Below are 23776 nucleotides of genomic sequence, written 5' to 3' on the forward strand. Positions count from 1 at the left end.
CACCGCTTCTATATGAATTGTTATTTTTGGTAATATAAAACTCGAAATACAGCAAGCAAAAAAAAACAAAAACAAAAAAAAACGTTTTTTTTAAATCAATTAATTTATTCGGCATATCCCATTGAATTGTATTAATTTTGTATTGCATTTTAAATTGTGATTTCGGTGTTTCCATATCAATTTGACTTCAAAAAAGCATCATTTGTGGCCATCCCTCCACCCCATTTCCGATTCGGTGTGGTGCCGCTGTCCAGCAAATCGGTCGAAGAGCGGTTGTGGCGGCTTGACCTTTGGTCAAAGGTCACAAATATCGATCGGGGGCGCTCTTCCTTTTGACTGAAAGCCTACTTTGCGCATCCATCCCGACGCCGTCCGCGGCCGGAAAGAGGATTTTTTTTTTTTTTTTTTTTCCTGGCCTGAACCAATTTGAGGAGTTTGCTCGTGCAAGTGTAGCTCGAGTCGTTAGCCGACAGGGGGCGCTATCCAACCAGCGACAACGGAACGTGTGAGATTACCAGTCGCGCTAGTAGAAAAAGAAGATTTTTTGACTTGGAGACACACCGGAAGTGTGCCCGACACACGTGACAAAATCTCCTCGGAAATTGGCCGCTATCAATATTTCATCAGCAAAGTGAAGGAGCGGATCGATGCTCGGCTCCTCCCGGCTCAGCATGATCTCATTAGAGCGTCCGTCTTGATCCTGGCCTGACGAGCCCGCAAGACGCGCGCACGGCCCCCGGAAGTTGTGCGTGGAGCCGCCTGCCGGTGACGACATGACTCTGCAATTGGTTATCGAGCGATTTGCAGCAGCGAGGAAAAAACAAACAAACTGACTTTGATGAGCCAATCAGACAGCGAGCTAGTTTGGTGGCTGTGAGAAAACATTCCACGGGTAAGTTAGAAAGATTTACTTTGACACTGTTAAAGTTTGTTTGTAAAGTTTTTTTTTTTAACTTTCTGAATAGCTTCATTCACTTGAACAAAGTTTTGTTTCCGGTTGTTGTCAAATGTTCACTCTCTGCTTCATCTTTATAGGCCGATTATCAATATTTTCCCAAACTTCATCAGTGGATAAGCAAGAAAACACATTTTCTGTGAAATTTTGGATGCATTTCATAATACAGAACTCTGCAAATCGAATTTTATTTTCAAATGCGAGGAAACAAGTTGAAATTTTCTGTCGCAGAGACAGCAAATGAACGGTGTGTTTAGCATGTATTTATCCTTTGCCAGTCCTTATTCCCCAAAATATTTCGAACAGATTAACTTGAAATTTCTCGTTTTTATGACCAAAAAAATCATAGTTTTTTGCTATGTTATGATGATAGTGGTTGACAGTCTATTTTGGGAAAGGTTAACATGTCATGCCAATCGGGCCCTAGGTAATATGCAAGCTTTCATGGTAGTCACCTTGTTCCATGTCTTTCCATTGCACTTCGCCTTTTTTGGCTTACCAAGTCCAATTAAATAAATTAAATTAATTATGATATAGTATCATATTGTATTACATAATTAAATCAAAAATCCTTCATGTTACCAGAAGTGAAAAAACTCTCAAGCTCACTGGTCGTTTTTAGTTCTACATTCCAAACTTTGAGAAAACCCCCGCCATAATCCAACCTGGAAACCAAGTCCTCCACACGTTTTGGGAGTACCAAGATGGCGACAAACCGCTCGATGTGGAGGCGCTAGCCAGTCCAGTCTTTTTTTTTTTTTTTTTTTAGATCATCGGCCTGGAGAAGTAAAATCGATGCTGCTTGACTAGAGCAAATATTTGCACGTGGAGCCACCTGCTGGTGACAAATGTACAACAATAATTTGGGGCAGGGGGCTCAAAACACTTTGGGGATAAGAATCCGCAGATCGTTTTGCTTCGTCGTATTTTGAGGCGCCTGCTGCTGGCCTACGAACTACTTCTACAACAAACTACTGAGCTTAACGGTACTGCTGTACCGTGAAGCCCAAAACAAAAACACCCCGGAGCCACATGCTGCTTCACCGGGATACGATTAGGCAAACGTAGGAATGTGTTTGCGGTCGATGCTTCCGCGCTGCAGAAGCACAAACTCGCCGCTACCTCGAGTCATTACACACAGCAGAAAAGCGTGAGAAACAGGAAGTGAAAGAGAGCAGCGAGACCTCCACTGGGATCATCCCGCCTCTCTCGGCCAATCACTCGCTGGAGGGCCCGGGGCCCAAACCAAATCTTCCTCAACATGTTGTTTATCGTAACACTTACATACAATTTGATTCCTTTTGAATGCGAAGCACAACAAATGCAAAATACGGCGCCAATGACGTGCGCGCTCGACGTCCATCTGCGACGCGCCAAAAGTCAAACGTTTCGCTGTCGTCCTGCGGCCGCTGCCCAAAGGGGTTAGCTGTCGAGCAGTTGAAAAACATTTCTTAAATTAAAAATAGCGCCGCAAAACTCGTTTGGCAGTGCTCTTCCGAACCTGGAAAAGTTACACATTTGCACAAATTCCGAGTCATAATCTTGCCAAAATAAAATCAGCAATTTCAATTGTAAATTGTCCTAAAATGGAAAAAAGTCAGACTGGAATATTCAAACTTTAGTCTTTTAAGAAATGTTTTAACGTCAAACATATTCAGACTTTTTTTTGTTGTTGTTGTTGTTGTTGCTGTCATTCAAATTAAAAATTTTTTGTAACCAGACAACTTTATTCCTGAATTTAAAAAAAAAAGGAAAATGGCACTTTTTCAACAACAACAATAAAAACGACTTTCTTCTTTCTATATTTCACCATTTTGCAAATTATGACCTCCCTATGTTGTCGTGGCGTTATTACTACTTTCCATCACCGGCCTAAAATTCATTTGTTATGATTAAAAAAAAGTAAAAGAAGGAGCCTTTTGCATGAAAAGGACATTTTGCTGACACGTGCGCAGATCTCAGCGTCTCCTTGAAGTAATCGAAGGGAGTGGAAGATAAATAAACGCGTCTAATGTAACGTTTAATGTAATTAACCGGCAGGTCCGCCGATACGAGTAATTGGATTGCGTTCTCTCGGTTTTGATGGCAAAAAATAAAAAATAAAAAATCGATAGCACTTCCCCCTCGGCCTTTTTGATCAATTTCCTGGCCCGCCTCGTCCTCTGCCGACCCCTACTGGCCGAGCGTGCCCCTGCGCGTCCTGCTCGCGTTGATCCGGAAACATCTGCGGGGACGTCCTAACGGGATTCTGTTGAAATGTTCGTGTCGGTTGACGGTACAGTGACGCCCCCCCCCCCACTCCTTTTTTTTTTTCTTTTCTTTTGACGTGGATTGGGGGGGGGGGGCTTGTTACATGCTAACAAGCGTGTGCAAACTTGTCAAAGAGACCTGAGAAAATTTTTTGCTCAGTTCAATGGACTATTGAATACACGACGTTGACCGCACAACATAAACATATCAAACCTAAATCAAGAGAATGGAATGCTGTAGATTTAAGTCTGCTAGTTGAATGCTAACAAATAATGCGGAATGCCATTGATGGGCAAACGGCCGAATGAGCACGTCATAGATGTTGTTCTAATTGTAAAGTAACAAGCAATTTTAACATCACCAAACGGAACAAACGGTAAAAGTCACGGAAATGAACCCTCACGACTCGGCGGGAAAGGTCACTGGAGTTTGGTTCGGGACCTTCTCGGCCTGCTCTTAAAATCGTGACTTGATATGACAAAAGAAAACGGCTTTTTCTTCTTACTATTATTATAAATCCAGACATTCATGAGGCGGCACGGTGGAAAGCGTTGGCCTCACAGTTCTGAGGTTCGATCCCGGACCCGCCTGTGTGGAGTTTGCATGTTCTCCCCGTGCCTGCGTGGCTTTTCTCTGGGTAGGCACTCCGCTTTCCTCCCACGTCCCAAAAACAGGCAACCTTAATTGGACACTCGAAATTGCCTCTAGGTGTGAATGTGAGTGCAGCTGTTTGCCTCGATGTGTCCTGCGACTGGCTGGCGACCAGTTCAGGGTGTCCACTGCCTCCTGCCCGTTGACAGCTGGGGTAGGCTCCGGCACTCCCACGACCCTTGTGAGGATAACCAGCTAGAAAAATGGATGGATGGATGGATGGATGGACGTTCATGACAATGACATGAACAACAGTTATAGACCTTTTTTTTTTTTTTAAAGGCAGCCACAAACTGGTTTGTCCAGTTCAATACTGACAGTAGTAAGAATAATATTTGCGTTTTATAGCTTTATACTTACCTGGCGTGGTTTGTTTGCATTGATCTATCCCTGCAGGAAATATTCAAAAGCGCTTTTGACATCGGCACCTCGCAAACGTCAAACAAAACCGACCGCTAGAAATGATCAGGAGAGTTAAAAAAAAAATGATATAAAATGAAATTAAAAAGTTACAAAAAAAAAAGACCGTGTCAGCAAAAAAAAAAAAAACCCTTCAGGCTTCTGCGAGAGAGCAGAAGAAAAAGTCAGGGAAAGGCTACTAGAACAGCGAGTCCCTTTTTTTGGTGCACGCTAACCCCCGTTCGGCGGGTATGACTGCAAGAGCGTGTGCACACTTGTGCAATCATTTCATCTGTTTATTTCTAACCCCCCCCCCAAAAAAAAAAAATATGGAACTGTCAAAAATCACTAATGGTTAAAAAAAAGTTTGGAAATGGTTGAATCTTATGAGAAGTCATCGCTTGCCTTACCTAAATAAAGGCCAAGCTGGGGGGGGGGGGGGGGGGGGCAGGAAAGCTTTGACGCCGGCCAAGGTCAAGGAGATAAAAGCCAGTCGACAAAAAGCCGCTTCGCTTCTCACTTAACGAAGCGAACAACATCGGCAACGTGCGCTCGGGAAGCTGCGCACGGAACAAGTCGGACGCAAATTTCTGGTCCACCTCGTTCGTCAGCAGGTGAAAAAAAAATTGTTCGAACACTCGGGAGGATGGATTTACTCTTCATGTGTTTCCAACAGACCCGGATCGTCGTGAAAAATGGATTTCACGGGTGCAGAAGACGAGAGCTTCGTAGGTTCCAAATGACACGTAGCTGTGTACACAGCTACTAAAAAAAAAAAACATAGTTTGGGGCAGACCACATCATCCATCTCTCATAACGTAACAAAAGATCCGCGGCCCTAAGTCAGGGGTGCTAAATGTGTCGATGTGTGGGTCACGGCTTTGGCGCTGCGTGCCGTCGCAGGGCCGAGGTGGCTCATCGTGACGCCGAGCTGGACCGCTTTGCGACATTGTTGTCGCTCAGGGCTGAGTGCGCCGCCGTTGGCGTTGTTCATCGCCGCCGACGAGATGAATAACGCAATAAACAACGCCACTGACAATGGCGCACTCGGCCGCAAGTGACGACAACGCTGTAAAGCGGCGCCGCAATGAGCCACCCCGGCCGAAGCCGTGACCGACTCGTCGCGCCCGGGCTGCGGCGTTTTTGTCGCTCGTGGCTGAGTAAGCTACATACTGTCACACTGTCGGGGAGTCTGTTGTTAGTCAGAAGTGAGCCGCATGTCATCTAAATATGGCACGAAACGATTCTCGATTGTGAGAAGTTCTCTTCTTTGAAAAGAGCTTCCGTGCGAGAAGCGGCGTCGGAAAAATCCCAAAATGTCTGTTGTTCCTCTCCGATAGCAGCTCCACTACGTCTTTTCAGCAAACGGCGAATGTCCCAGTGGGACGTCTGCTGATGACGTCGCAGGCAATATGGCTGCCACTTCCATGTCGAGTGAGACTTCCGCAACTTCCGTATGGATGACGCGCTCGGCGCTCAAATGTATTTTTTTTGTATTTACATTGAAGTGAATAATGTTATATATATTTTTCATTACAATATCTATTTTACAATGTATGTCAGGGATGTCAGTGGGGCTTTAAAGACTCAAACGAGCGTTCGCCATTAACATTTACCAAAAGGTTATTCATTCGTTCCAGATTCCCCTGCAAAAAACTGAAACGTTTTTCCATGCTAAAAATTGCGCCATTGAATATACTTTGTAAAAAGCAAACAGCGACAACACTATGAAATATAATCAAAAAGAATTAAAGACTTGTTGTAGCACGTTTTTGCTTCACTTCATGAAAATTTGTTCTGGTCCCTCTGGTACCGGTACCAGAGTCACGTAGGAAAGTACATTCATGAAAACAGTAACACTAAGCCGCAGCAATATTACTTATTCTTTACTGAGGATGAAGAATATACGCTCGCAAGTATTTTAAAGTTCATCCAAGCAGCAGAAATCGCAACACAATTTGCACAAAACCCGTCACGTGGCGTGACGTTTAGCGACGCCGCGCGTCACGGCGCGCTAGCAAAGACAAGCGCGACCTTTCATCCGGCAGCTGCGCCGTGACCGACCGATTCTCTCGGCGACCAATCGCCCAGGCCGGCGTCGCTAATTTCTTCTGCCTTTGAGGCCGAGCGGTCGCTGTTGGCAACGCGCTACTGGGCCAAAGTTGGTGGGAGTGGGAGCCGGTTGCCGTGGCGACCACAACAAGGGCGGTTTTGTCTCGGGGACCGGCGGCTCCGGCGCCCCCCCCCCCCCCTCCGTACTCGATAAAGGCGAGAAAAGAAGATCCAGTAAATCCAGGACTGATTCCGCTCCTTTCTTACGTACGAGCCAAAAGGTACCGACCCTGAACTGTTCTTGAGTACATTGATAAAAGTGGAAAATGTTTTCTTTTGGCTTTTACTGCTAATTATATAACGATACCAAATGGTGATAATGTGGCACAATGAAACAAAAAATAAGGACAAAAATATTTACATTGTACTTCAGGGGAAGTGTAGTTAGTTACAAGTACAAGTGCTGATTCAACTCCTTTCTTAAAGTAAAAATGTCGACGGTGGGGGGAAAAATGGCAAACTAGTACTGCAGAAGTACCACAAAACACTCTTTCCTGAAGGAGGGGTGTGTGCACACCAGAAGGAGCAACGCAAGGTCCATCGAAGTGAAGCAAAAAGTGTTTGGTTCTTGACATTTCATAGGACCAAGTACAACGTTAACGACACGTGCCGGGGGCGATTCTACGAGCTGAACTTTTGTGGTGCCGAGAGTTAGCTGGGAGGCACCGGTGGTGGTGGTGGGGGGGGGGCTTCTATAGTTTGTGGCTGTTCAAATGTGACCTTTCAACCTTTTCCGTCTTGTTTGAAAAGGACATATAGCCAGAAAAAAAATATCCATTTAATTGTCGTGGGTGGTGAGATTCAATGTCAGGGTATCTGAGCCCCCCCCCCCCCCCCACACACACACATACAAAAAAAAAAGGCTTATTGTCACAGTCGATGCTAGCGAAAGGCGAGGCAAGCGTGGAGGACCCAAGTGCAAGGAAGCGTCCATCTATCCATTTTGTGCCGCCTCCAGGGAAGCAGGAATCTCAAAATATTGAATTTTTCAAGACACCAAAATACTCAAAGTAACAAAGTACAATACGCGTTAAACAAAACGAGAAAGTTGACGAGACAAAAAGGTCATGGACAAGAAGAAAAAGAAGAAGAAGAAGAAGAAGAAGAAGAAGAGGGCAATGGAATGTCGCAAAGCGAAAAGAAAACGGATTTAACTGCACAGACAACGAGGAAGACCTGGACGAGACGCCGGAGGCCGGAGGGAGCCCCGTTGGCCCAACGAGGACAGGTGGACGGACAACACCGCAGCTACACAGACGTCTAACTTTCTCATCAATAAAAAATAACAGAATAAACATTTTTATGCAGCTGCAACACATTTGAGATTGAGGTACAAACATCGTCACGCAGACATGCAGGTGCACGCACACACATTGTCCCTGCACGGGAGGACTGATTGCAGGATGTTATCTCTTTCTTCCGCGGCGTGCCTCTCTAGCCGGTCGTCCGTCCGTCCGTCCGTCCGTCCCTCCGTCCCTCCTTCCGTCCGTCCGTCTCTCTGGAATGCTGCGAAACGATGGAAGAGTTCCAGAGGGGGAGTGACCAGACGGGCTGAGGTGGAGGGAGAGAGAATCGGAGATAATGAGAGGGAAAGAGAGAGGAAGTGAGGGGGGAAGGGAGGGAGGGGGAGAAAGGAGAGAGAGAGAGCGAGGGAGTGAGAGGGGCAAGGGTGAGAGAGGGGGGAGAGTGGGAGAGAAAGGGGGGTAGTGAGAAAGAGAGAGAGGGGGAAACGGGGAGAGGGGGAGAGAGAGAGAGAGAGAGAGAGAGAGAGAGAGGGGGAAACGGGGAGAGGGGGAGAGAGAGAGAGAGGGGGAGAAAAGAGAGCGGTCTGGAGAGTCCGAGGTTGGATGGTCTCGAGTCTCCTCTCTAGAGTGTTGGGTTGGGGAGGGGACCTAGAGGGAAGAGAGAGATCTGTCCGTCGAGGTCCCCGGGGAGTGGGTGAAGAGATCTCTGGGAGAGGGGGAGCGAGGCTTCCTCTCGAGAGGCGGGGGGTTTCTTTCAGAGTTTCTTCTCTTCTCCTCGTGGAGCTCGAGGGCCCTGTTAGAGAGCTTGACGTTCTTTGTTGGGTGTTTCTTTCCTTTTGTCTCCTTGTTTCTCTAGAGCGAGAGAGAGGGAGAGGGGGAGAGAGAGAGAGAGAGAGAGAGAGGGGGAAACGGGGAGAGGGGGAGAGAGAGAGAGAGAGCGAGCACAAGTGGAGCCGATCCTTCAGAGGCTGGCGGTGCTGGCGTTGGTTCCGTCGCGACTGGATTAGTTGACGAAGTTGGAGGCAGACTGAAGGTGAGCCGCCGCTGCCGCTGCCGCTGCCGCTGCTGCTGCTGCTGCTGCTTCTTCTTCTTCTTCTTCTTCTTTTCTTTCTGCTTCTTTCTTCTCTGGAAATGTATCAAAAGCTCGAAAGCACATTTGTGCTTCAAACGCAGAGAAATTGAAATGGAAAGAATGACAGGCAGGCCCCTTTATTGCTCTGAAAATGGATTCCGATCGCTCAGGTTGCGCATGTGAAGGCGACCTCGGATTGAATCCTCCCTTAATGAATGCTTTGGAGCGCATTTTGGGGCGGGGGCCGGAATTGCGCCATAGGACCGCCGAATCCGAGCCTCGTATTTGCTCTGACGGATCTGATGGCTTTCCAACCTTCAACCGGAGGACTCGGCGGCGATCTTGATTTCAGTTGTCGAACAATTGAGAGCACATTTGGCTTGGAAAAGATCAAAGTGAAAGAGAAAGGATCAAAGGCCCGTTTTCAGCTCCATATCAATTTCATCGTTCGGGGAGGGAATTTTTCACGCCGATTGTCACTCGCTTGCTACTTTAGAGCGTGAAAATGAGGGGAAAAAAAAGAAGCAAAATGCACATTTTGAGGGGGTTGCCCTGCCCAAGCACTTTTTGCCCATTTCAGTTGTCGACGTGGTGCGTCAAGCGGCCCGGCTTGGCCCGGCTTGGCCCGGTTGGCCCGGTTGCCCATCGATGTCTTTTTTGTTTTTGTTTTTTTTTTATCGAAAGGTTCGTGCGGAGGAGCGACTCTGCTTTGGAGGGAAGGAGGGTGGCCGGGCGGCCCCGTTTGTCAGCCCCCGCAAGTCCGGGAAGGAGGGGGGGGCTCGAACTCTCTTGCCGAGGCCTCGCCCTTTGAGAAAATTCCACCTCGAAAGGGCCGACATTTTCTCTTGTGCGCGTGGCAAAAAAATACTCGACCGTCGCTGTTTTCTCGGCTCGGCTCTCGCCGCGAACGTGTAAAAAAAGTGCCGCTGACGGACGTGACGTCAAGCGGGCGGCGGCGGTCGTGTTCGGCCGCGTGAGCCCGGCAAAAGCGGGCGCAGGGGTCAAATGTCACCCGCGATCCGGTGAAGCGTCAAAAATGGAAGAGTGGAAGAAAATGTGATGGAAAGTAAAAAAAAAAGAAAAAGGGAAGGCGTCCACTGCATAAATTGGACATTGATTGCCCCATTTTAGCCGCGTGGGAATGCTTTTGATATACGATGTAAATAAATAATAATCGTTACGATGACAGGGATTTCAAAATATGTACAAAAACCACAAGTGCCTCCTTGTTGTTTGACAGCATTAAGTCATTTAAAAATATTCACAAAAAGGAAGAGCAAAGAAGCCGTCTCCTTTTTTTAAATACAAACAAAAATGTTTTTAAGGAAAAAAACACACACATATATATATATATATATATATATATATATATAATGATAATGTCTCCTTTTAAGGGGAAGTCTAAAGCTAATGGAAGTGACAAATGTGTTTTGCCGCCATTTCAACATCGCAGAAACCCTCATTTGTGTTTTATGTCATCCAAAAACAGACCAAGGAATGTACACTTGTGTGCGTGTGCGTGCGAATCAAAGGTCGCACAAGTGCGCCGCCGCCGGCTTTTCGTTGGGCAGGCTCGGGTGTGCCTCTTTTCCCTCCCTCAACGCAACAACACAACGCGGAGCCGAACCCGATCTGAGCTCATTTCCTTGGTGTCTTTTGTCAAGTGGACGCCGCGAGTGACGCGTCAGCGCAGTAAAATCCCCCACCTCGCTTCCTCTTTTGCGAACATCTGTATTTACGTTGGCTCCGAGCCCTTTTGTTCAAAATGAGCCATCGTAAAGATGACACGAGCGTACGATATTTGCGTGAGGGCGCGGCTCCGGACCGACACGTGCGGGCCCGACCCGGAGGGGGTTTGGCGTGTCGGGACGAGGTTCTGGGTCTTGGCGCTCGTGCCTGCCGGTGACGTCGGTGAGCTTCTTAAAAGCGACGCGTGACGGAAAAGTGACGCACGTATTTCATCAAGTGTGGAATTTCCAAGTACAATTTTTTTTTTAGGGTTTCCGTTTCAGGTTTGCAAAAGTTACGGGAAAAAGTAGTGGGGCCAAGACTCAGGACAGAAGGAAGTATCTGCGAGCAACAGTATGGTTTCACGGCTAGAAAGAGTGCCAGAGATACTCGATTTGCCTTGAGGGTGCTCATGGAAAAGTACAGAGAAGGTCAGAAAGAGTCTTTGTAGACCTAGAGAAAGCCTATGACAGAGTACCAAGAGGGGAACTGTGGTACTGCATGCCCAAGTCTGGTGTGGCGGAGAAATACGTCAGAATAGTACATGGGACAAGCTGAAAGGAAAAGAAGAAGAAGTACAAGACATGTATGAGGGTAGCAGAACAGTGGTGAGATGTGCCGTAGGCGTGTCAGGAGAATTTAAGGTAGAGGTGGGACTGCATCAGGGATCTGCGCTGAGTCCCTTCCTGTTTGCTATAGTCATGGATAGGCCGACAGACGAGGTCAGACTGGATTCCCCTTGGACCGTGATGTTTGCAGATGATCTGCGGTGAAAGCAGGGAACAGGCGGAGGAACGGTTAGAAAGATGGAGGGAAGGAGAGCAATGAAGATTAGCCCAAGTAAAACCGAATATATGTGCGTGAATGAGAGGGGCGGAGGGGGAAGAGCGAAGCTCCGAGGAGAAGAGATGGCGAGGGTGGACGACTTCAAATACTTGGGGTCAACAATACAGAGTAATGGTGAGTGTGGTAAGGAAGTGACGGAACGGGTCCAAGCGGGGTTGGAACAGCTGGCGGAAGGTGTCTGGTGTTCTACGTGACAGAAGAGTCTCCGCCAGGACGAAGGGCAAAGTTTCTAAAACAGTGGTGAGGCCGGCCATGATGGACGGATTACAGACGGTGGACAGGAAGCAGAACTGGAGGTGGCAGAAATGAAGATGTTGAGGTTCTCGCTCGGAGTGACCGGGTTGGATCGGATTAGAAACGAGCTCATTAGAGGGAGGGAGAGCCAAAGTTGGATGTTTTGAAGACAAAGTTGGAGAGAGCAGACTTGGATGGTTTGGACACGTTCAGAGGCCAGAGAGTCTTGAGGATGGAGCTGCCGGATGACCAAGAGGGAGGACATGAAGACTGTGGCTGTTAGAGAGGAAGATGCGGGAGATGGGCTTCGATGGAAAAAGATGACACCCTGTGGCGACCCCTAACGGGACAAGCCGAAAGAAGAAGAAGAAGTTTCAGGTTTGCAAACCAGTGTGACGGCGTCGCTTTGCTTTGGAGATCAGCACAGCTTTTGAGTATCGAAGCCCAAGATCAGACCTTGAATCTCGAGCGTTAACAAATGCCAACAACGTGTCGAAAGCTGGACAAGTTTGGCACTCGGACGAAGGCTGCGTATGTTATGGCGTGAACCGAGTAGTTGTGTGGACAGCATGTGGGAAAGGCTACCGACGTGCGCCGAGTCAGCATCGCCGGCGGCGCGCTTATTTGTTTACCTGTGAAGAAATGATTATTTTGCCACCAAAAGGCCTTCCTCAGTCTTGTTTTTCCGGTTTCACAGTTTGAGGGCGAAAAATATTCGCGTCAAAGTCACGGCGGACAAAAGCTCGCCGGTTGTTTTTCGCTCCATTTGGTGAAAACCAAACAATCCTCGAGTGCTGATTGTTAACAAAGTTTTATTTTCTCAATAAAGAAGAGAGTCTGTCTTTTGTTACGTTTGCTTTGTAAATTGTCGCAGAACACAAAATGTCCTGCGCGTGCCCGTCCAGAAAACAATTGAGGAGGCTGCATTGTTGCTCACTTTTGTGAGATAATGTGGACAATTGACTTTTGGATTGCTTGCATGCTAATCGTCAAATCCTTCACACTCACATTGAAAGTCCTCAAGGAACCGAACCTAAAAACCCGGGAAGTGTTTCAGACGTCTCCTGTCTTCTGTAACTGTCAGGAGAGTGGGGGCGGAGTTAAGAGGGGCTCATTTGCATTTCCATGAGACAGGACCGCCCCCCTCCAAACAGTCTGACTTCAACAGGCCCGTTCAGACTGGGTGCCTGACTGAAACTTTCAAGAGCTACGTCTTAGTCGACGTTAAAGTGGGCGGGGTGAACAGCTCATTTGCGTCGGACGGGACCGCCCCCTCAAAACGGTCTGATTTCAACAGCGGGCTTTGAGAGGGGAACTGACCTGACACATTACGAAGTCACTTGGGAACTGATTTGATTTGTGGGGAAATGGCATAAATGTCTCCTTTTAAGGGTTTGCCCCTTGGTGTCCTTTCAGGAACGTCTCCAGCTGTGGCACGATCATATTGTCGCTGTTTGCTAGCGGACGTTAAATCGCACAACCATGAACAGCGTAGCGGACTGGTTGGTGGACAACAAGGACAAAATCGAGAAAGGGCTCGACATCATGGGGCAGGCGTCCGAGGTTCTGGCCGCCACCGTGGGCCAGCTGCACCCCATCCTGGAGGCGGTCTTCGTGGCCTCGGCCGAGATCCTCAGCAACCCGGAAAGCCAGGAGGCCGTCTACCTGAGCCAGAAGATCGAGCAGGTCGACCAGAAGCTGGTGGGGATCCAGAGCGAGATTGACCAGATTGCCCTGGAGCTGCAGAGGACGTCGATGAACAAGCAGAACTTTGACCGCGAGGCCCACATGCTGGGCCAGTACGAAAAGTTCCAGGAATTCATCAACGCTAAGCCGGGCATGAAGGCGAAGAAGAAGGAAAAGTTCATCAAGTACTACGAGAACACCGAGGCCGACTTGAACTTGGACGCCCTCTACAACGCCGTTGTGGGAGAGAGCGCGGCGGGGGACCCGATGCTGGACACGGTGGTCACCACGGAGCAGAGGAGCCGCAGGGCGGTGGAGGACTTCTGCGCTCGGCTCAAGAAGCTCTTCGTGGTCGGCCTCATCGCCGTCATGGGCTACGCCGCCCTGGAAGAACGCAGGGTGGACACGGGTTTGATGACCAAGTGGCAGGACAGGATGGAGGCGGTGGAGAAGCGCATGAAAGCCGCCGTGGACCACTGCACGGAGACCTTCGTGGACCAGGCCAAGCTGGACCTGGAGGACGTGCTCAAGGAGGACGCGTGCGCCGTCAGCGAGGACTTCACGCGTTCCCTCCTGGCCACCCTGGTCAAGAAGTACGACTGGGTCAAGTGGTCAGTGCGGGCCTTCAACAGCCGCGAGCGCATCTTCTTCTACAACTGGCTGGCGGGACGCAAGTTCCACGGCAGCGGCGGGGCCAACTGGTTCGAGCTCGTGACCGGCAACAAGGTCAGGGTGGTCGTGTCGTTCTGCGTGGACCCGCAGCCCATCGACAAGACCCGCATCTACGAGCAGATCGAGCAGCAGAGGCTGAAGGGCAACATGATGGCCGTGGCCCTGACGCTCAACCGCTGCTTCCCCGACTGTCTGGTGCACGCCGTCAGCCACTACAAGGAGGTGGTGGAGTCCAACAACTTCAGCGTGGACTCCTACTACTACGGCAAGCACAAGAGGGCCTTCCTGTGCATTCACCCGCAGTAGAAGCAGCCACGCCGGGCGTTCCACGTAATGGACTCGATCCGCTTTTCATCTTGTCATAAGGTCCTTATTTCATCTCAGGCTACGTAGAGCAATGAATAGGAATCAAATATGGAACACGCACTTTTCTTTATTTGCTTGTATTCAAGTCGTTTACGTCACGGGCGTCAAACTCAAGCACGTCGTCTGCTTTGTGGTTCTTGCTAAATGGAATTTTTCCTTTCATTTGGAGAGGAAATCTGGACCAACACGCCCGTTTTTACACACGGGCATGAGCCGCTATTTGGTTCTGAGGGTCCAAAAATATTGCGGCGCTGAAATGTTTGGAAAAATAAAAATTCCACACTGTACGACGTGGCCCGCGATCCGTACGAGCTTCATCGCCAGGGTAAATTCCTCGAAAAACTCAAGCGTTTGCCGCTGCATGCGCCACGTGCAGGAATCCGCCACCGCTAACAGCGTAGCGACGTTTGTGAAAAACAGCCGAGTCACGCCAATTGCGTGATTGCTTAACGGCGTTCCCCGTAATGTTTCCTTTCGTGGTCCGATATTTTCGAGTCATGCGCCAGAACGAAAAAGTCCTTTTTGCAAAAAGACCGGCACGCTTGGACTGTGCGAGAAGCGGCTTGCGAGGCTTCCTGTTGATAGAAACAAAACCCACGTTGCATCCACGATACCAAAGAGAACGCTTTGGGGTCATCGGCGCGACCCCGATTGATATTCAAGATCGATCTGACGTGCTTGAATTACTGTGACGATTATTTTTTTTTGTCGGTGTTGAAAAATTGCCCCCCTGTTTTCTTATGTTTTCCTTCTTTCGTCGAGATGGACGAAATATGTTTTTTTTTTTTAAAGCAATGTAATGTACAGAGCCACTACCTGTGTAGAAAAAAAAAAAGTAAATAAAAACACATTCCATTAAAACCATGCTGATGTGTCCCAAAAAATTAATTAGTCATTTGATTTTTTTTTTTTTTTTAAATGGATCAGAAGAAGGCCTTTGAACAGCTCGATTTAAATCGCGTTGCAGACGTTTAACGTTCCGTCCGATCTTTAGTTGACCTCAATTTAAAGACATAAAGTATACGTGTCCATTTCCAGAGGTCTCAAATTCATTTTTAACGATGCGAAAGGACGTCGATATCGCAAACTGGAATCATGGATGTCTCCAACGAAGTTGCACAAATGTCATCCGCTAGCAGATATCTGCAACTCAATTCGAAACGGACTGGAACGAGCTACGTGACGTCATTTGTTCGAGCCGATATGACCTTGGACATGGTTAGAAATCCATATTTCAAAATCTGAAATACAGCTTGCACTTGCTGTCACATCAACTTGTCACAGTTGCTTGACAGATATGAATTCCGATGATCGAAAATGTAATTTCTACCGCAATGAGACTCCGCTATAATTCCATTTCCATTTCGGCCTCGATAACAGATTTTGGAGGGAAGTGTTAATACGTTTTTAAAATCTTTTCGTGTGTGTGTAAATTGTGCAATAGTTCTGCGCCACCCATTGCTCTTGCGCTCTCGCTGAATGTATGTGTAAAAATGTGTTTTTATTCTTTTAAAAGTGTACATTAAAGACTTTCCCAAATTTTCAGTGAGGTCAGTACTGTACTCCGAGTTCAGGTATGATTCTATATTAAAATGCTACTCGCGGATTATCAATTTTGTCTTTTAAATCACTTATTTAGCGTGAGTTTAATTATAAAATGTAATCATTGAAGTTTTAAGTTTGTCAAGCGGGTGGAGGTGTTGCGTTGCAATGACGTCACTCACTGTCCCCGCCTTTAATGGGAGGGCCTAATACCACGTGACTGAAAGACGGAAGCGGACGGCGGCTGAAGTTTTTGACGTCTTTTCTTGTCAACTAAACTTTTTTTTTTTTACATTTCTTTTAGAGGAGGTGAGTGCTACTAAATCCCGAATTGAAGCAATATTTCCAGGCTGATGCTCACTTTCGGGATAGAAGACACGTCGTAACTCTATTTATCGACTTAATTCGTTCTCTCAAACGCGGCTTGTTGTTATCTGGGCTGTAAAAAATATTTTAAAACTATTTGAATGTGTTATCGCGCCCAATTGTTTTGATACTGCTAAGTGGCAAAAGTCAGCATAATGACTGTAAAACGACATTTTAAAAAAGTTTCTTCTTTCCTGGGCGTTGGTCCCTCGGGTGCATGGCGATGACGTCATCTTCCGGGTTGGGCGCTCGCCGGCGTTTTGTTTTCTTTTTTTTTTTTTTTTTTTTTTTTTTTTTTTTGCTCGCGTGCGGTTTGAAGCTTGTTAACGTCGTTTGTTTGCCTCTCAGCTCGTCGATCGATGCTTCCATCTTTGTGTGAGCTAATAACAGGCTGTTGTTGCTCGCTTGCAGCTTGTTTGCTCACGCTCAGCCCTCCCTTAAGTGTCATCCAAGATTGTACGCACACATCCGCGCATAAATGTGTGGAGCATCATTTTGTGATGAGTTGCGTTAGTAACTCCACACCCCGTGGCCAGTTTATTAGGTACACGCCGGACATGATCAATGCAGGTTTTTATTATCATCTTGATGATCATCTTTTGACCCTCGTCGCTGCAAAATGCTGCGTTGCGAACATCAAATAACTTAATAATGCGGTCGAGATTTGTGCTGACCACTACGTTGATTGAGGAAATTGTACAGTCATCTCTGTGGTTTCATTTTTGGTGGAGGTGGGACTGCATCAGGGATCCGCTCTGAGCCCCTTCCTATTTGCTGTAGTAATGGATAGGCTGACAGATGAGGTTAGACTGGAATCCCCTTGGACCGTGATGTTCGCAGATTACAATGCACGTACTTGTTATTTACTTTTTTGTAAATATATATTACAATGGGCGGCACGGTGCCTCACAGTTCTGAGGACCCAGGTTCGATCCCCCCGCCCGTGTGGAGTTTGCATCTTCTCCGCGTGCCTGCGTGGCTTTTCTCCAAGTGGGCACTCCGGTTTCCTCCCACATCCCCAAAACATGCAACATTAATCGGACACTCTAAATTGCCCCTAGGTGTGATTGTGAGTGCGGCTGTTTGTCACGACGTGCCCTGCGATTGGCCGGCGACCACTTCAGGGTGTACCCCGCCTCCTGCCCGTCGACAGCTAGGATAGGCTCCGGGACTCCCCGCGACCCTTGTGAGGATAAGCGGCTAAGAAAATGGATGGATGGATATATTACAATGATGGGAATAGTTCTTTGAATTTGTGTTTGAAGTATTTATTGATTTCGTATTACACTGGTAAATGCTTCTCACGAATGAAATATTGCCCATTAAGTTTTAGAGAAGGGGAAAAAATGGTATTATATTGGCAACTCAAATGGGGTTAAGTAAATAAATAAATCCTTTGAACTCAAATATGAGTACATTTAGGGGTTTGGCATGTTTAAATGTTCATTATCAATTATTAAAGCATTTCCTAAATTGTGAAAATTCTAGATATCGTCTGCAGGAAATGTTGTCATGCACTGTTTAAAAAATCTCCTGTGTCATATTTCAATCGGATCATGTTTCAGTGGAGACTCGCGGTCCGGATCACGATAGCCTCGGCGTTCGTGACGAGAGGAAGGAGCTCATGGTTGCCAAACACCGCAAAGTGGGGGGGGGGGGGGAAACAAAAAACAAAGACCTGGTTGCCGTCGTCCATCACGAAATGCCGTTGCCGTGGCAACCTGCCCCTTTGGGTCCAGCGGCTTTGAGCTCTTTTCTTTGGTCAATCGCAGTCTTATTAATGCGTCATTAATATGACGAGCAAGCGTAGACGTGCGGAAAGATGTGGGAAATGCGGCATTTTGTTTGGACTGGACGCTAAGTGTGAAATGGAAACGTCGACGGTCCCTACTTCAAAAATTTAAGGCCATTGACTTTTAAATATTATTTTTTGTTTTTTTCCTATCCATCTTTTGTCTTCTTATCTACAAAATCGTGACCTATTGTCATATTTTAGTTAAGCATAAGAAACCAGAAACAATCGGACGGATTTTGGCTGTCGCCGCCGGAAACCAAATTGTTTGTCGTTGGACAGCAATGTAGCATATTAGCTTAGCATTGGACTGGAAGTATGTGGACAGTTGGACAAATCATCGATGAATTGACAATCTTATTAATCGTTGATTGTTTTGATCATTGCTTCTGGTTAATTTATTTCCAGAGATTAATTTAGAATTGTCCCTTTTTCAGCAATTGTCTAATTTTTAACTTTAATAATCAACATTTCTGTGCCGTCAATTCAAAATGTTCTGATTATGAATCAAGGGATGCTCTATTCATTAGGGTTAGCTGCAGCCCCGGTTGTTTTGCTTTAATTGGAGGTAGCCACGGCCGCTTTTTTCGTTTTCAATCGGAGAAATGACGTGGCGATTTTCTTCACCCCGGACAGAAAGCGCAGCGACAGCGGAGATGGCCGACCAGCTCCAGAGACTCGTGGCGGACAAGAAGGACGTGGTGGAGACGGTGATGGAGGCCTTCGAGCAGGGCGCCGAGGTGGTGGCCAGCATCGTCGGCGACATCTTCCCGGTCTTCTCCATCGCCGCGCCCATCGTCAAGCTGGCGCTGGACAACGTGGAGAGCGAGGAGGCGGCCTTCATGAAGGCGCAGTTCCAGAAGGTGCGCGACCGCCTGGAGGCCGCTTCCGACCAGGCGCGGCGCGTCCACGACGAGATCAAGAAGAGCGGCGTGGACGCCGCCTACTTCTCGGTGGAGGAGAACATCACCAACCAGTTCCGGAAGTACATGGACATCCTCAACGCCAAGGCCAAGTTCCGGGAAGTCAAGAAGAAGCTCTTCCTGGAGCACTTCGACAAGACGGGCGGCGACAAGAACCTGCACGTGCTGTACAACGCCGTGACGGGCGACAGCTTCTCGGGCCGGTCGGTGCTGGAGATCATCCGCGACTACGAGGAGAAGAGCCGCCGGGCCGTGGAGGGTTTCTGCGCCCGGCTGAAGAAGCTCTTCTGCCTGGGGCTCATTGCCCTGCTGGGCCACGCCGCCCTGAAGGGCTTCGACGAGGAGGACGCCCTCCTGAAGCAGTGGGGCGAGAAGATGAAGCTGGCGCAGGACAAGATGAACGCCGTCATCGGGGACTGCGTGGTCGGTTTCCCCGAGCAGGCCGAGCTGGACGCCAGGCGGCTGGCCAGGGACAACCCGGACTGGAGCAACCGGGAGCTGGCCGACGCCCTCGTCGCCAAGCTCAAGGAGAAGTACGACTGGGTGGCCTGGTCGGTGCGCGTCTTCAAGTCGCCCACGGGCCTCTTCGCCCCCAAGAAGTGCCACTCGTCCACGGGGAGGAGCCGCTTCCAGGTGCCCGCGTCGGACGACAAACTCAACGTGGTGGTGTCCTACAGCGCCTCGCCCGAGCCTGTGGACGGGGACCGCGTGCGCCGGCTGATCCAGAGCCACAAGAAGCCCGGCTCGTTGGCCGTGGCCGAGATGCTGTTCGAGTCCGTGCCCGGCGACTGCGTCGTCCACGCCGTGAAGACCGGCAAGGACCTGGCCTGCGCCTGGAGCTTCGCCGACGGCCTTCACTACTGGGAGGAGCACAAGAACTTGTACGTCTGTCTCCACTCGGCGTAACGCCGCCGCCGACGACGCCGACGACCTCGCCTTTTGTGCCTTCTTAACGCAGAACTCCAGTCCCGATCGGGCCCCTCCACCCCCGTCCGTGGGCACTTTCACTTGGCGACGGGAAAAAAGTCCTTCCGTGTGAACAGGAAGTCGCTCCTTGGCTTTGCCTGATAAAAAGACACTTGGAGGAGCAAATTGTCCATTTCCTTCTGATTTTAAGTTTTTTTTTTTTCTTTTTTTTTTTTTTGCGGGAATTTGAGAGGAACCTCCATCAAGAGAAGACATACAAGAGGGTGAGGAGGTCAGCCATTTTGGGACGAAGCGGCCGGCGGCCATTTTTGGTCCACCGAGCGTAATAATAACAACTTTCAAATTCATCCCCCGAACCGGGTTGAACTCAGCATTGTGGAATTTGGCACGAGCAGACCCACCAAAAAAAAAAAAAAAAAAAAGAAAGTCTAAAGGAGCCTTGCCAACAAATTCAAGAGAAGAAATCCACCATTTTGCTATCGGCGGCCATTTTAGGCTTGTTTTGTTTGACCTTGTCAAGTACGTGCAATTCTGACATTTTTTTTTTAGTCGGACGACTCGGCAAATCTCATTTTGTCAGTAGCTCACGCAAAAATAAAAGCGCACGGCGATATCAGTGCTAATTTCCCTCTTCACATTCCGAACTTTAGGAATGGATTTGCTATTATTAACCACTATGATCACAGCGTTACTGACGCAGTTTTATCATCTGAACAACTTTTTCCTCATATTTACCAAAGATTGTGTTAAATGCGTGTCATGACTGTGTGTTTCACGGTACATGCTATTCCAATCGGTTTCTTACAATAAACACTAAATAATGAAAGTTTTTTGGGGGGGGTTTCTTTCACCCACGCGATTAACGAGGCAACCGCGACGTGCGTGGCGGATTTAGATTTCCAACGGTTGCGTTGGTCTCGCTCGTCTTTCCCAGACCGGAGGAAAACGCTATTTTCGGGAGCGAGTGGACCCGCCCCGGCTGGCCTGTAATCGCGCGCTCGCGGCTTTTCTATCTTTGGCACCGGAAAGCCACGCGTGACGTTTCAAAAATTGCAAAAAAAAAAAAAACCGAATCGGCCCGCTTTCCGTCTGCATGTTGGACGCTCACCACTTTGTTAAAAAGAAGAGAAAAGAGCAGTTAGCGCTCTGCTCGTTTTGAAATAAGCCAATAATAGCGCTTTGGTCGAGGTCCGTTCTTCAAATATGAAATCCTTTAAAGAATTTCCCACTGTTGTCAGGCACGCATGCTGGGTTTCGCGATAATCTGACAAAGTGGTGCCGGACGCCAATGCTCTACAACACCGTGAAACGCGCCACATAATTTCCATGTTTGTGAGCGCCGCCACGATTAATACTTGTACTGGGTTTCGGCTCAGTCGGACGCGCCGGATGCGCTAATACGCATTTTCCGAAGCTCCGGGTGGCGACCAAACGGCAACTTCAAATGTTTGACTTGATATGGCTTTGCACAGCGCAGCTTTCACTTTGGAGTTCCGTGCGCCCTGCGCTCATGAAAACAGCTGCCCGATGAGGTGCCGGACGCAAATATTTTCTCCCTCTGCGCTCGTCGTTTGGCCGACTTTGGCCGTGCTGTATAGGTGCCGTGATGCTTTCCATTTGAGCGCACAGTCGCCGCATTGAGCTGCCGTCGGCGGTCAGGTGACCGCAGGAACGCTGACAAGCATCACGAGGGATGGCGAGGATGCGCCCGCCCGCCTTGCCCGTCGTGCGGACGCACGCCCCCTCGCCCCGCCGTAACCTCCGACTCGGCTAATTGGCGCTCTGTGGCCAGAGTTTCTTTGTCTCTTGGAATGGCGCGGCTTCGAGGGGTTGTGATTGGCTACTTCGCGTGTGGGTGGAGCCGAGCGTGATTTAAGTGGCACACGGGGTTCAAGCAGTCGGCGTGGGATGTCTTGGGAGTCTGAATCAGCTTTATTGGCCAAGTGTGTAAAAAAAAAAAAAAAAGTCTAGGAATTTGTCTCCGGCAGTCGGTGCTGCCCCGGTACGACGTTCAGAACCAAAAAACAACAAAGTAACAAAAACAAAGAGCAAGAAACATTTTTGTTTCTCGGAACGATTCATTCCCGAGATAAAAGTGTGTCAAGGTCCCACATTGTGTTCAGCTAGTACAGCGTGCCTTAACCCGTTGGCGGTTCCCGTTATAGAACAGCGCGATGTCAGTTATGCAATGGGAGCAGTTTAAAGTGACGAATCGTGCCATAGTCTAAAAAAATATATGACTACTAATAATACTGCACCACTCGTGTACCGATTTTGGTGACTTTTAACTTGTGGTGCGACGGCGCCCGCTAGTGGTTCATGAAAGAAACACTGAATTCACGTTAGTATTTTGGGGGGCTCAGAATCCAGCAGAGTACATTTAATTTGGTTTAGTCCACATCAATCGGACGTAGAAGGCTCCCTCGTCTGGCGCAGTTCCCCTCAGAGACCCCCCCGGAAAAGGAAACGCGTGCCGGCCTCGAGCTATTTATTTTCGCTCCCAGGTTAAGTTCAGGATTAAAAACTGACAAATGGAACAAAAGAAAATTGCCGTAAAAATTATTTTGTACACAGAAATGTTTGTAAATAATTTTTCATGAAATTAGTTTTCATAAAAGAAAATATTTGCACATGGATATCTATAATTAATACACAGCAAATTAAGCTTAAAGAACTCATTTTAATGTAACATTTGCGACTCATTCATTTTTATACATTTTTTAAAATCAAATAATTACCAAACTTTTTTTATCAAGAAATTAGAACATCCATATTCCAAATTAATTAAAATATTATAAATAAATATATATAATTTTTAATATTTTATAATTTCAAATGAATTTATTTGTAATGTATTGCACATTATGTATCGCTTTTTAAAATACATTTTTAATTTTGATTTGTCGTATTTCTAAGTGAGCTGACAGTTGGAGAAATGCTGCCCTCTAGTGGCACTCTTTCACAATTAAAGTTTACGATAAATCTAACAAATGGAACAAAAAACAATTACCGTAAACATTTGTAGACCAAAATGTTTGTAAATAACTTTTTATCAAATTCGTTTTCATAAATGAAAATATTTGCACATGGATAGCTATAATTAATACGCAGCAAATTAATCTTGAAGAGATCATTTTAATGTAGCATTTAATCTGCATGCATTTTTATACATTTTAAAAATCACATAGTAATCTAAATGCTTAATTTTTTTATCAATAAATTAGAACATCCCTATTCAAAATGAATCAAAATATGGTGTGTAATTATATGAATTATTTCAAACAGTAATTGAGTATGCAATATTTAATATTTTATCATTTCAAATGAAGTTATTTGTAATGTATTGCACATTATGTATCGCTTTTTTGAATACATTTTTAATTATTTTGATTTGTCGTATTTCTAAGTGAGCTGACATTGAAACATTTGGAGAAATGCTGCCCTCTAGCGGCTCTTTTTAAAGTTTACGATAAAAACTGACAAATGGAACAAAAGAAAATACCGTAAACACTATTTGTACACCAAAATGTTCGTAAATAATTTTTCATCAAATTCGTTTTCATAAAAGCAAATATTTGCACATGGATATCTATAATTAATACACAGCAAATTAAGCTGAAAGAGATCCTTTTTATGTAACATTTACTCTGCATGCATTTTTATACATTTTTAAAAATAAAATTATCTAAATGCTTAATTTTTTTATCAAGAAATCAGAACATTCCTTTTCAAAATGAATTTAAATATGGTGTGTAATTAAATGAATTATTTCAAACAAAAATTGAGCATGCCATTTTTAATTTCTAATGAATTTATTTGTAATGTATTTCAGATGATGTATAGCTTTGTTTTTAATACATTTTTAATTATTGCGATTTGTGGTATTTTTCCGTGAACTGACTTTGAAACATTTGGGTAAATGCTGCCTTCCAGTGGCAGTTTTTCTTCCCCCGATGTCATCCCATGTAAAAAAAAAAAAATAAAAAAAAATTGAAAGACAAAAAGCAAGTA

The 23776-nt window shown here is 46.9% G+C and overlaps 2 protein-coding genes across 4 annotated transcripts; both read left to right on the plus strand.

Moving 5' to 3' along the window:
- Positions 1-576: 576 nt before the first annotated feature.
- On the plus strand, positions 577-20595 carry rpz4 (rapunzel 4). 3 transcript variants are annotated; one of them, XM_061819324.1, is made up of 2 exons: positions 577-892; positions 18552-20595. In XM_061819324.1, exon 2 carries the CDS (start codon positions 18572-18574, stop codon positions 19742-19744), a length of 1173 nt encoding a protein of 390 aa, XP_061675308.1. In that variant the 5' UTR covers positions 577-892; positions 18552-18571; the 3' UTR covers positions 19745-20595. The 3 variants fall into 3 exon arrangements, with proteins under 3 accessions (XP_061675308.1, XP_061675307.1, XP_061675309.1); XM_061819323.1 differs by lacking the exon at positions 577-892 and adding an exon at positions 15912-16066; XM_061819325.1 differs by lacking the exon at positions 577-892 and adding an exon at positions 16475-16667.
- On the plus strand, positions 8524-15079 carry rpz5 (rapunzel 5). The gene is made up of 2 exons (XM_061819322.1): positions 8524-8644; positions 12908-15079. The coding sequence occupies exon 2, from the start codon at positions 12974-12976 to the stop codon at positions 14153-14155; it is 1182 nt and encodes a 393-aa protein (XP_061675306.1). The 5' UTR covers positions 8524-8644; positions 12908-12973; the 3' UTR covers positions 14156-15079.
- Positions 20596-23776: the final 3181 nt, after the last annotated feature.

Source organism: Syngnathoides biaculeatus, chromosome 5, assembly GCF_019802595.1.
Source record: "Syngnathoides biaculeatus isolate LvHL_M chromosome 5, ASM1980259v1, whole genome shotgun sequence".
Taxonomy (NCBI): domain Eukaryota; kingdom Metazoa; phylum Chordata; class Actinopteri; order Syngnathiformes; family Syngnathidae; genus Syngnathoides; species Syngnathoides biaculeatus.